Here is a 14,483-nt window from a genome sequence, read left to right as displayed (position 1 = left end):
GAACTCTTTGAAACAGCTTAACTGGTATCTTTCTCATATAACATAATAAATCTCTCATAAGAGAGCGTGGAACAGCAAAATTATGCAAGCATAAACATGAAGTTAAAAAAAAAGGGCGGGGCGTGAAACTGGACTGCACTACTCCTCAAAGCATGTTTTGGCACTCACAAGCATACAGCTTGGCCCAAAAAAGCTGATGCATGATCTGAGAATCAACTACAGTTTGGTACGAAAGAAGAGCAAAGTATGAAGAGAGAACGCAGATGAATGTGGAGCGACGTCCAGAGTGAATGGCAGGGACCATGGCGAAGTACAGTGGGAATAAGCAATCATACAAATGCAGGTTAGGTAATATCTGTTCTTGTTCTTTAGCAAAGGAGTGGAGAGCTGTACTGGATCACATATTAAGCAAACATCAACAATGTTATATTACTGTAAACATATAAATAAATATGATATATAAAAAGCAGTGGGATAACTAACATTGGAACAGATAGGCACTGAAAATGGTGTAATCTTCATTATGGGAGCTAAACATTTGTGAGAAATAGTCTGGCAGAACTGTTCGGGCCCATCAGCCTTTCTGAAAATGTGAGTGCATTTTCTCTGATTCTAAGAGTGAGTGTGGAAAACCGGGTAGGAAGCTGCAGGGAAAACATAGCTAGTCTGACTTAAAGGGGGTAGAATAAAAAAAAAAATTGACAAAATCAAAAATTGAGGAAAAAACAGAAAGTGAGCAGTTAGATGACAAGACAAGTGTACAGAACAAAGCTAAGTCTGTCAGCTGAAAGCTGGCAGTTTAGCAAGTAAGAAAAAGAAATAACAGATGGAGGAAATATGAAAACTGAAGTAATTCAAAATAACACCTTATGGGGCTGAAACGAGAAGATGTTCTGAAGAGCAGACATTACCTTATCAAGGTACACTGCCACCAATCAAAAAAGTATTTTATTTGAGTTGTAACTTGGTTAGGAACCAGATAAAAATGTGTGGAATATACTATAATTATCGTAGGGTTAGAGAGTCTTCAGTATTTTTAAAAGTTATTTGATGAGCAGTGAAACAACTTCTTTTTTAACACTGTAATAACACACTATAAAAATTGCTTGCAAAAAACAGACAGTAATTAAAAATGCCAACTAACTTCTAAACTGGGACTTAGACTAGTCTGAGTTCCATTTGCAATATTTCAAGAAAAGGATGCTCTCTTAAAGTGGTACATTAGAAATGTTCTCAGTTCGTAAGTGGGCACATATCCTAAATATGTAGGTACATATCCATAGAACAGATTTATCTGTTAAAAAGCATAACCTGGGTTAACAAAAATAATCTTTCTTCCGTTTGACTTGTTTATTTTAAAATACCTAATAGTATCTTTTAAATAACTAGTTAGTCAGCTTTGTTAGTGATGACTGCGTGAGCGTTCTCGGCCAGCTACAAGCACAAGCACACCATCATGTTTCACATTACAGTACAGCCACAGAGCAGAATGCTAACTCAATTATACCACTAAGGGCAAAAAAGTCAACCATAATGTTGCAAGTGCTGTGCGTATGTGAATGCAAAATGCTGCACTTAAAATCATTAACCATTCAGATACATCCAATTAGTTGTTGATCACTGTAAAAAAATCAGGCTTAATTGGAATCTGAAGGCTGTCTAAAGCTTTTCGAAACACTTGATAACCTAGGGAACACTAAAAGACTCAAGGTCATTTTAAAGGGTAGAGAGTCTTTACTCTTCATGTTTCCCAAAGAAAACGGCAGAGAAAAAGCCTTATAATAAGAAAATGCTGTCCTTAAAATATTGCCAAAATCTGTATTAAAATTTATACTAAGTTTGCATCAAAATTTGTATTACATCAGTTTCCAGCTACAAGATGAATGCAAGGGAGAGGAACACAAAAATGAAATATAATCCTTTAAGAGAATTGTGCTAAATCTTATGAACTAACTTATCTGAAATTTTGTTTTAAACTTAGGTAAACATTTAGTAGCTTTTAGAAATTATAAGCACTGCAAACAAATGTTTAAAATATATGTACCGAAATATTTTGAAACAGTGGAAACATTTCTCTTGGTCTCAAATTCGGTTTAAATCATGTATTTAAGGCACAACTGTGTAATTACAGTAAAATTAAAGGACAGTGTTAGCAAAAGGATAAACAATTAATAAATATGGCAGTATATTTGGCTTGAGAATCTGAAGAAGGTGTCTGAATCTCAAAGGACAGACAATCTAAAACTATCTTTTGATTAGGATAAAGAGGAATTAAGGAAGGAAAACAATCTAGTCATGAATACATGCAAAGAACAGCCCGGTCTTCTCAGCACTGTTATAAACCGTCACCTCACATTCTCAAACTAGATTCTGTACTTTTTAAAGGTAATTAACTGCGGATTCTAGTATAAGGCACTTTACAAAAATACAGTGCAAGAAAAAGACGGCTAGTTTTGGAGTATAAACAATATAGGAATGCACAGTAGATACATAGCATACATGTGCCTATGGATTAAAGTATCTTTCTGCAACGGGAGTATTTTCCCACAGCAAGACACTGCAGTGTGGAATTGTCTCACTATGACTGACCTTTCTTGTGATGGTCACACTACACATTATTGTATTGACAGTATTAAAAAAAAGACAATTTTCTTTTTCTGCATAATCTATCATGTCTACAGAAATTTTCATGTATTTCTTTGCTGTTCATTCCATTGATCTAAATTATATGAAAATTTGGAACAAATAATTTAAAACTGTTTTCTTCAGAAGGATACACGAGTACTTCGTTTGTTACAAAGCAGTATTTTATACTAATTTACACTCTTTTTATATAAATTTAGATGTAGTATCTAAAATCTGGCTTAGTAAATCACCTTTACATGTGAATAGCTGCAGTGACTTTGCAGAGCTACTCATGCAGTTAAGCATCTTGCTGATTCAAGGTTAAAGATATTTAAGATATTTTTTTTCTTTCTGAAACACCGTTTATCAAATTAGTTTCAAAAACCGAGAATTTTTTATTTTACAACTTGTGAGCAATTACTAGCAGAATTATAGCAAAATCTATGCTAACATACACAATCAAGACTTAAGAATATACTTTGTACAAACAAGTTTTGCCATCACAGGCTGTCTTGTTTGACACCTATCCTTTTCCTGAGCATCTAACATCAACTGTACTCCTTAGGGTACTAAACTCTTAACAGAAGACAGGATTTTAAAAGGCATATGGACTTGTTATATTTTCAACATGCAGGGCTGGGAAAACTCCTGTTTTTTCTTCTGGAGGAAGGCTTAAGCAAAAATACAGAAACCATATTTATATAGTGTTATTATATTTGCCTAAAGAAAGCTAAAAAGTCTAACAATAATTTCCTCAGGACTGAGGGCAAACCGGAAAAGACGAGAATGAGTTTCTCAGTTTTTCTGGAAACCAAATGTGAGTATATCAACTATAAAAAAAATAATGAGGCAATACTGAATAGAACCCTTATGTATAACCCTGGGTCATATACAAAGGCTTAATGAACATGCCAGTAAACTATTGAAAGACTTCAGAGTTGTGTTCTTTAAAAGAAGTCTATAGTTCAGATAAGCCAGATTAAAAATCCTTAGCTCCAAATCCTCATGATAACTTAAGGAACAGCGTACCCCAAGGCAACATGTAAACCAGCCCTCCTTAAAACAGCACCCAAAATGTATACACCTCTCAACCTTTTACTGATCTAGTACACTAGATCACATGATGAGAGAGGAAACACAAGGGGAGGAAAGGCTGTATCACTGCACTTGGCATGTGGAGTTTAAAAAGATGTCAAAAAGATGTTAAAAAAGATGGAGTATTTGAGTGTAGCATTACAGTTGCCATGGCTGCATTAAGAGCAATGAGGAAAAGGCCACTGAGTTCATTAAATGACCCTGGATTTATTAAATATGTTTAGTCAACTATATATCAAGTTTACATTTCTGCTTTTACACTTCTGCATTAAAACGGTCCACTTACTGAGAATGCCAATATTTTTTCTATGTTTTCTATTATTTTGCTTAGTTTGTTTTACGGCTATCTGCAAAAAAGTAACTTCCTTGCTGACAATTAGTTATAAAAAGCTCCATCTGCTTACTCTGCATCGCAGGTGAAACTTATGCTGAAGTCAAGTAATGCTTCTGGTGAAAAGCCTTTGAGAAAAGAGCTAAGACATGGCTGTTGAAAATGTTTTCTCAAAAGCAAAAGATTTAATGACTGTTTCAGTATGTCTCTTTTTGCGTTTTAGGTGACCTAATATTGTAAATTTGTTCCACAGCAGGAGAGTAGAATGTGCTCCCTCATGAAATAGAAAGCTTGAGAGACTTGCTAAAAAAACTTGTTTTTGTCACTAGATCATTGGTGTGGGACTAATGTCGTCTTCCACTGTAGTTGTAGAGCGATTCACATTGCAGAAGCTTATCTCAACCAGATTGCACTACTGTAATACAAGTGAGCAACCATACCGGAATATTAATACCATACTTATATATATATGTATGTACAAAAGGTACATACAATATAGCCTTTCAGTTTTAAGAATATTTCAGGTAAGGCAAGTAAAAGTTGAGAAAACTCTTGACTGTTGGCATATTAATATATTAAAATAGATATTACTTTACATGCAAAGTCAAGAGTCCGGTTAGACTCATAAAAATACAATGCCTACTTTTCACTTAGACTCCTTAATCTTGTATTCATCTTTGAAATGATTACATAGATTAGCAAATCCTCATTTTAAGCACTGAGCTAACTTTATCTCATTAAGACAGCATTTAAAAACATCATTCAAATTGAATAAAAAATTAAAATTGAATTTTTAAATCCTCTGTGAACAAACAGAATAGATATTTTCCCAAAACTCCAGACTACTTGCCCAACAGACACATTATAAGGGAGAAAATGAAAAAGTTCATACTAAATGAAGAAAATATTCTAGCTTCAAGTGATCAGAATTGATTTTTAAAAGCTTTTTCATGTGAGCTCCCACCCTGATATGAAGAGGCACAATACAGCATGTCTTATTATCAGAGCATGTGACACCGCCTGCCGCTGTGGTAGGTCCACAGCTCTCTTTGGGATTCTGATAAATCCATGCCTTCTCCTGAAGGAAATAATAAAATATTTTTTATATGCTAAGTTCCTAAAATGGAGTCTTTTATCATGTCCCATTTTATCATAGGACAACAGTTCCTCTGATTTTAGCTCGGTTCTCTTGAAGCCTTTTTGTCTCTGCTATGGCCAAGCAGCTGAATGTGGTCTTCAGTAACATTGAGGGAAACACAATGAACCATCCTCATGGAAAGAAACATAAGCGCTTTCCTAAAAGAAGGCTTACATGATTTTCTTTGCTGCCATAGACAGTAAATAATGTTTCATTATTCCCAAAGTAAATAATGACCATGGTCAGATCACAGATTTACAGTATTTTTTTTGCCCTCAGCAAATCGAACGCATGGTTGAAACAAAAGTTCACAAGCCAAGTATTGTCAAAAACATGCACCACTGTATCTCACATCCACCTTACTCTGAAAAAAACATTATAAAAAAGTGATCAAATCTCTTCTGTTGCGAGATTGAATGCAAGGCTACTTCGAGTTGCTTGGTACTATCTTGATCTTAGGAATTCAGTTGCCCCTATTCTGCTTGTACAGTGAAAGTTGGGTATGCACAATTTGCTAACATTCTGTCTACTTGCCTCAGTGCTTCACAGTAAAAGAGCATCACAACACTTTTCAACAATATTCGGTAAGACACCCAGATCAATCACACTCCAAGAAAAACTTTAAATATTTATCATAAACGTGTATATAACAGCATTTCAAACATGGTAACAGAACAATGATATAAATTATCATCATCAAACATCAACAAAAATGCAATCCAAAGAACATATGAATGAATAATGGTTTCATGTGCATAAAACTTCCAGATGCAGGAGTTATGTTTGGAGACGCATGCATGCACAACAAGAAATCATATTCCTCCTTTTTAGCCAGGAACTGTATGCTTGACTAAAAATGTTTATATGATTTCCTTGGCAAGTGCAGACAGTATACACAAAGCTGAATCAACATGCCAAGAGAAGACATCCTTTTCTGTATCAGACAACCCCTGGACACTGCAACAGTTCCCCCAGAAAGCTTTGGGGTCACAAGCTTGGAGAAAGTTCCACAATCACAATTCTTTGTCTCTAGGTTTAACATTTCTTTTACCAGTGCACTTTCTGTCATACAAAGACAACAATTGATATGAGAAACTATGAGTAAAAAGGGGAAATAACAAAAATTGAAAATGAAACAATGTAAAATCCTAAAATAGTTATCAGATTTCCTAAAGATTCAAAACTGAAGGAGGAAAGTTATCAGGTAAATAAAATTATGAGTCCCAATTGGAACTAAGAGGAGACCACACGACAGTAATAGTTCTTACATTGTTACAGTAAGAAAAAGTTTAAAGATAATTTGAATGCAAAATTTTCTTGACTACAGTCAAAATTATGAAATAAAATGAAGTATGAGAGAGCTCTTTCTTCATTTGCAAACAAGAATGGATATATGTTACCCTTTCCCTTTCTAGTTCTGGCCTTTTTATAGCAATCCTGTTTCAAGGTTTGAACTTCATAAAAACAAGCTTTCATGTTGCATTTGGCCCCAAATCAGTGAATTAAAATACAAAATAACAGCAGAAATATATATTAAAAAACCTCGTACTTGTGGAAAGTAGGATTATACTTAATGAGCTTAATACAAAGAATTTCATACATTACATAAAGCACAAAAGACATAGTATATAATATTGTAGTAGCCATAATATTGTTTACATTACAACTTAACTTAACCATTCAGTTCATCATCATGGAGAGTTTTCTTCAATATGGAATACAAAGAGGGACACCAGATTTTGTTCTGATGTTTTGAATAATTTTTTTTTTTTTTATCCTCTGGGCAACATAATTAGATTAGCTAATACATTATTGTTTCTATAAATTAATACTTCTGCAGTAATATAATTCCTATTGTAGAACCTTCTTCTGCTTTGGTGAGTATTTAATACCTCAGTTATTTTATTAAAATAAGCTGAAACTTCTGTTTAAGGAGTTCTCTTCACTTAAAAGAAAAAATAATTTCCCAAGTGGACCTCTTTTAAGTGGCCTTTCTGAGTTCACAGTTGTAAAACAATGTGTTGTAAATATCCTGCTTTAAAAAATGGATTTAATTTCAGACCAGCCTAAAAGTATTCCAAACAAATACACTCAGCATGGTGATTTTATGTTGTACTTGACTAGAATAATTTCATATTTGAAATTGTTCTGTAAGGAGTCAATACAACAAACCCCTTAGAGTCAGCAGATTTCATTTGGCATTGAACTGACACTGAAACGGATCGAATGAATACTTCTCAGAAGTATACAGTAGTGATTGCTATTTTAATTATAAATCCATTATAAATGTTACTATTTAATTATAAATCCATTACAGATTTACACTAGAAATCATTAAATGACAAAAAATGTTTATTGTTTTACAATTATATGTTAATGCACTGAGTTTCTGCTTCATTTTATAATTAATTCTTTCTCATAATATCAGAAACTACACAGTGGAATGAAATTATGTTCCTCTTGAAATCAATAACCAGCTGCTCCTGACTTAAGATACGTCAGAACTTAATTTGTTGTCTGTCTGAATTATATTAGTTAGCTCTTTTTCCTCCATCTTGGTATGCCATTAATAGCCATAATAGAATGCAATACATCTATTGCAGTTGAAAGACACCATTGTAAATTATTATATACATTTTAAAATTGCACTTTCTGTACTATTCTGAGGCTATAAAATGTTAATTTTATTACTTTTCCAAAATTAAAACGAATATCATGCAATAAAAAATATCCTAAGTGCCTAGTTGCTTGATTTATCCAATTCTTTAAGTTTACAGTTTTAAGGTGAAGGGGGGAACAAGAACTTACCTAGTTGGTACTTTGGGTAATAAGTTGCCATTTGTCCACTATTGCATGATTGTCTCTTATGCCTTTTCCTTATATTTGTATCTGTTGTCTCCCATTGTGGACTTTTTCTTTTGTTTATTCTGATAAGAACTTCAGAATTACCAGCAGGATTATCATCGTGGTTTACACCACTACTAAATTTTCTGCTGTTAAACTGGTCATCCAGCCTTTCAGTCACTTTGGAAGCATTATTTCCTTTAGCTGTTTCCATTTCATTTTCTTGTTTCTTTAATGCATTTTGCTTAGTGGAATGGGACCTTAAAAGAGGATGTCTTTTTTCTTCCATATAGGCCTGATTGTTCTTACTTTCAACAACTTCAGGAGAATAAATGATATTATTTAACTTAAATGAATTGTGCTGCTCAATATGGTTGATTTTTCTCAGAAATATTCTACAATCTCTAAAGGTTTTGGCTTTCCATGCATTTTGAAACAGTTTATCTTGGCTTTGTTCTTTTCTAACATTTTGTTGGCTACAAATTGTTCCATTTGTCTCTGCATGTGATTTAAGTATATTTGCTAAAGCAGGATGTGGGTTAAAGTCAGAAGATCCCACCATCTGTTGGATAAATGCACCTCTGGCTTCATTTCCCGTTGGCAAGAGACTACTCTCAGATTCCACCAAAGTTTCAGTGGTCTGGATTTCTACTGTATTTTTTTCCTGGAGCTCAGACATTTCATCACTGGTTTCCCCACTTGTACTTTTAAACAACTGGCTTTGGCAAAAGAACTGTAAATTTTTCTTTTTTGATTTCCAGCCTCCTGGAGCCTGGGCATATAGCTTTTTTGTTTGTCCCCACCTATCGTGTTGTAACTTCTTAAATTCACTTCTTTTTAATCTGGCTAACGTGAAATTACTTTTCATGCTTAAGACTGGAGAGCTGACCATGTTATGTAATATTTGTAATTTCCCTGCTGGTTTTGAAGGAGAAGATAGTGCAAACTTTTTAAAGTGCTTTCTGAAAGGGCAAGTACTAAGATCAGATTGTTTAGTTTCCATCTTTATCTCTCTGGTATTAACTACTTCTAAAGGATTGCGAGCATTTGCCTTTCTCACTAGAGAGAGAGACTGTGTTTCTGTAGTTTGCATAAACCAGGTACAGAGTTCATTCATATTACACTTTTTCTGAAAAAGCATTTTTATAGGTGACGTTTCAAGTTCTACAAGGCAGGATTCTAAAGGATTTGACATTTCAGTGTTACAGTCTTGTTCAATGGGATCCCTTTTTTCACATATACATTTATCAAACTCATTTCCCCCCACTCGCAACCAGGTATTAGTTATCTGTTCAAATCTACTATTCAGTTCTTCCAACAAAGTGTCACTTGAAGTGGAAGTAGCCCACCACCTGAGAGAAGGATTCGATGAAAAAATGGGATCTGATGATACTTCATTAATAGGCCTGAATTCATCATCCTCAGGACCCTTTTTTGCATTCCCTGAATTTCTCACTTCTGAGGTATCTTTGGATGCTATGCTCTGATTTGACTGCCTCTGTTTATCCTTTTGATCTTTAGCTTTTCTCAAATGGAGTTTATAAGATTTATGTAGCAAGGCACTTCTACAAGTAAACGCGCTAGAAGATGCTAATGAATGTAAAAAGTGAAGTGAGGGTTTTCTGTTTCTGACAGAATGTCTCAGTGGAATTTCACCTTTTCTTGACACTGTTGTAATAACACTGTCTGATCCATCCTTTCTAGAATCTTTCTGAATGCTCTTTACTTGACCCATTTTATTGTACAGTTGATTGCTTTTCTCCTGTGGTATGTTTTTTCCTAACATATTCTGTTGTTGCAAAGGAGGCAAACAGTTGCTAATACTCACTTTTCTTTCCTGAGGTGAAAATCTATTAACAGTCACTGATATGCCAGAGATTTTAACTTTTGCTGGTCTACCAGGTTTTCGAATGGTTGTTAAAGGTTTCTTAACTGGCCGTATAACATTGCTGCAAGGATGTGGTGATGCTGGGTTACTCTTGATAGGTCTAATATAGTCATAACCAGAGACCTCATTTTCCGTAGCAGAATTCTGTAAGGCTTTTACTATTTCAGTCAAAGCATTTTCAGTTTCTGCCTTTTGCCTCGCTTTACTATGGTCACTGGCAAAATTAGAATCAGTGTGTTGTGTAGGCAGAAGGCTGATTACATTTAGGTTACCTTCAGAAACATGTCTTTTGGTTCTTCTGGACCTTCCAAAAACAACTGTCACAATAATATTTTTGTTACTGCTAACTTCTTCCATTACCGCTCCATCAAATTTCGTACCTTTTCCACCACTGCTAAGTTCAGCTCTACGTTCTGTACTTTCAGTTAAGCCTGTTTTTGGCTTTGGAGGTCGTCCAATAGGTCTCTTAATCTGCTTTACAACTTGAGGACCTATTTTCTTTGGTCTACCAGGTTTTCTTTTTAAAACCAATTCACTGCTACTGCCTGATTGCTCCACAGTTTCTTCATTTTGATTAAAATTATTTGAGTTAGTTTGACCAATGGCACAAGAGCCTGTATTTGCTTCTACATAAATGCAGTTTGATTCCTCCTTAGTGCCATTTTCATTGTGATTACAATCCTTAACATAGACCGTATGAGAAAGATCTCTTGTGGCCTGTTCTTCTAACATAGTGTTTGTGTGCCCCTGAAACAAACAAATATCTGTATTTGCTCTAGAAGATGCAGTTGCAGATGTCAAAGTATATTTGACTCCTTCACTACTATTAACCTCTGAGACAAACATAAGCTTAATAGGACTAGAGTAGTTTAAGGGAGATGAGATCTCTCCAGCTTCGGAAGCTGTATGCAAGTCGCCATTACTGGAAGTTGAACTGGATGAATCAAAGGATGAAGATTTCAAAAGGCTGTCATTAATTTCTTGATCTATAACCACTTCTTTCTTATTTGTTGTTACACACACAGCTGTGGTTTTACTGCTGCTAGGCGCATGTGAATGTGGAAGGAAACTCTGTCCTGTGCATCTTGTTTCACTCAGACTGAAAGGTAAGCCACTCCTAACAGCTGGGTTCATAACATGCTCATAAGCACAATCTTTAAATTTTTGGCTTATTTTGTAACTATCCAACAATGGGTTGTTAGTCTTTTTGGCTAAGTTTATTGTATCTTCTAAACGCTCTACAACAACTTGTAGATTTGTGTTTCTCACAATTTTGCTTATACTTCTGTCACATCTTTCAGTGTGACCATCCTTCTTTATTTTCATTTTTTCCAAACTTTCTAAAGACTTTTTTGCTTTGGATGATTTTCCAAATACGATATTGTTTGTTACATACACAGAGTACCATCCAGGGGGCACAATGTTACGTTTAGTTCTGCCCAGGATTCTCTCGCCTTCCTCCTTCAGAGACATCTGATCAGTCTCTTTTATGGTTGCAAAATCTCCTTGTGTTTTTGCAAAGTTCATCTGATTGGCTGCAATAGTACTGTTTTCTGAAAGAGCTAGAAAGCCAGAGCTGCTCTGAAAATCAGGAAGAGGTAGTTTGAAAGATTCTGGTTGGTGTACTGGAAAGCACATTGGTTTGCTTTGGCAATTCATACATGGATTGCTTTCAAGATCTTGCAAAGCTTTATCTTCTATTGCAGTAAAGCTGCCTCTTTTGTTTGGGCATATCTTATCAAAATTTTTTGTAGTTTTCTTGGCATTTCTCTCAAAAGTTGACTTTTTTCTTATAAGAGTTTCATCAAGGCTTGCAAGTTCCCTCTTGATTTGCAAAGACTGTCGTCGAATGAATGGTGAATCAGGAGAATTATACATTGCAAATAAAGTTTCCTGACGCTTGCGAAATCTTGTTTGGATAATTTTATTTTCCATTTGTTTATCATGTTGGCTAAGTAATTCCATAAAACTGTAATCACTTGCCTTAGCATTATGCAAGAGAGAGGTTATGAAGTCTCCCAACTTCACATCATTTTCTGGTGCCCTGTCACTGCTAGAAAATTTTACAAGATTTGTTGCTATATCTGTAGTTTCTATTGATTTTAATTTTTCATTAATACGGTCCATTAAATCTTGAAAAATGGCAGAATGCTCACCTTTCTCAAACTTCTCGGGATTTATATAGTAACTGCTGCTTTCCTGATCTGCTGATAGCAATAGTCCGTCTGAATATTCAGCCACTTTTCCTCTGCATGTTTTACCTTCATATTCAGATTTTCCATTGTTTTCTTCAGCTGGCAAGAGGGATGGAGGCTGGTTGATGGATATTTCAAGCTTGTTGTTGTCTAAAGTTGGAAAATCTGTAACTGATCCTTCCAATGTTTCAAATTCTTTACTCTGTACAGGTGATAGTGGAGGTGGTGATGGGCTGCGAGATCTACTCGAATTTTTAATGCTGTTCAGCACATCACAGTCCTTAGTGGAGGAAGATGTACATGCTGCTGCTTTTGCAGAATGCCTGTTGTTACAGTTTTGCAATTGTTCAGCACAGTACCTATGAGAACTACATGCTTTGTTCACCACTGTCTTAATACATCCAATTGCTACAGCTTGGCATGACAAACAATGGAAATCTTTAATACAGACAGACAGAGGTGGTAAACAAGCATTTGGTCTTTGATTTTGTAAACAGCACCTTTTTGTCAGCATATGTCCATTGCAATTGCAAAATGAAACGTGAACATCGTCTTCAGTGAGAGAACTGGAAGTTTCAGAGTGGACAAAATGTGTTTGCTTGCAACTGCAAACTACAGAAACATTTTCATCTTCTATTAAAAATTTTAACATGGCCAAAGTCTGTTGCCAGTGATACGAACAAAAAGACTCCAAAACTTTGTTTAATGTTGATTTTCTTTTTTCCAAATTAGCTGTTTCCTCTGATTTTGCATCAGCAGTTGAACTTGAACTGGAAACGAAAACAAATCAAAACAAAACATAAATTACAGTAAAATACCATATATAATGTCTGTTATAATGGTTAAACTCAAGATTAAAAACTTGGAAGTTTGCAAAGCAGTTTCTATTCTACTTGTACAATTCATTCATATTTGCAAGTTTCACTTGAAAGATGTCTCTTATATATAGCAATGATAAGTCCTACCAGGGTAAGAAGTAAAATAATTAGGAAGAAATTAATGTACAAAACCAATAGTTTGAAACATAGCTTCCTCAGATCTAAAAGTAATTTCAATAATATTAAGTTCCTGATATTTCAAACTATCCTAGTCATTAACAAAGTAAAAGCCCACTACCAGCCTGGGAGTTTAGTATTACTCGTGTTTCACAGACAGAGTAGTTGAGGCACAGGCAGGTTAAGGGACTTGCCTAACGTCACATTTGAAGCTTGTGGCAGAGGCAGAATAGATCTCTCTCCTGCATCCCAGCCATGAGCTTCAATATGACCAACTGTAACCCTAATATACATCATAGTGTATTGAATGCTCTTCAGCATACTATTTAAAAATCCTTTTTACGATTTATTTTTAAAAGGACATTGAATCTTAATAGGCTAACAGAAAGCTTAAAAAATGGCCCTTTGCTACTGTTTCTGTTCTTTTTAGATACAAGCCTCCCTTCACATTTTTAAATACCTTGCAGAAATCTGTCACAGGCTTTTCATTGCAATACATTACACGTGTGCACACACGCACCACACATGGATTCCTTAAATAAATGATTCCTAATACAGAAACAGAGATAATCACCACTGAGATAAGTAAATTCTGTGTCAAAGATTAAAATCCTTTAAAGCTCAAATATAGAGTAAGTCTGTATCTAAATAAGACTTCTAAGCAGTTGTTCTCCAAGATATTCACTCAGAACAAAATCACTTTTGAAATACTACCTTAACTATTTAATTCATTTCTTATAAATTATTAAAACTAACATCACTACTTACCTAATCAATCATTTATATTGAAAAGCTGAAAATTTTCCATGGTAGAAATTAATACAGATCTCTCTTGAACTAAATGCAAAATCCATATCTTGGATAGCAACTATCATCGGATAGTTAACATCTAATTCAAATGTTTTACTGAAACCGACTGCATAAGCAAAAAATATTATAAGAATTCTGTTTTAGAAAAGTATGTATTGTTTAAACATATCACCAAACTCTGAACATGACACTAACTTTTGGCTCTAATATCATCTCATGTAATTTAATCTCATGTTACTTAAATTTAAGCCTATAGTTTAGAAAAACTTCATTTTGATTAGTTTTAGAAATATATCACTTAAGGAACAAACATTTAAAAAAATTTAACATATTTATATAAAGTTGCCTATTAATTAACTAGTTCATACTTAGTATAATTAGCATCAACAATAACGTTTTGCTTTAGCTTTCTCATTAAAAATTATACATACCTAATTTTATATTTTTAGTCTTCCATGAATTTTAAAGTTTAGAGCTCATAAAAAGCCTAAAATAATCCTGATACTATTAGTTGAAATTGTAATTATATTTAAACTGAAATAATTGATGACATGAGAAGAAA

At 34.3% G+C, this 14,483-nt stretch overlaps 1 protein-coding gene across 3 annotated transcripts in view; it reads right to left on the bottom strand.

Moving 5' to 3' along the window:
• LCORL (ligand dependent nuclear receptor corepressor like) overlaps window positions 1-14,483 on the bottom strand; it is an 89,290-nt gene that overhangs the window by 10,635 nt on the left and 64,172 nt on the right. The window contains exon 7 of one of the 3 annotated variants that reach the window (XM_068943290.1): window positions 7,998-12,886. In XM_068943290.1, coding sequence (XP_068799391.1) covers window positions 7,998-12,886 — 4,889 coding nt within the window. Of the gene's footprint in view, window positions 1-7,829; window positions 12,887-14,483 lie in introns of those variants that run through there. The other 2 variants (XM_068943291.1, XM_068943289.1) reach the window with 2 other exon arrangements.

Source organism: Struthio camelus, chromosome 4 (genome assembly GCF_040807025.1).
Source record: "Struthio camelus isolate bStrCam1 chromosome 4, bStrCam1.hap1, whole genome shotgun sequence".
Lineage (NCBI taxonomy): Eukaryota > Metazoa > Chordata > Aves > Struthioniformes > Struthionidae > Struthio > Struthio camelus.
Note: the sequence above shows the minus strand (reverse complement) of the source record. Positions and strands in the feature narration are given on the sequence as shown.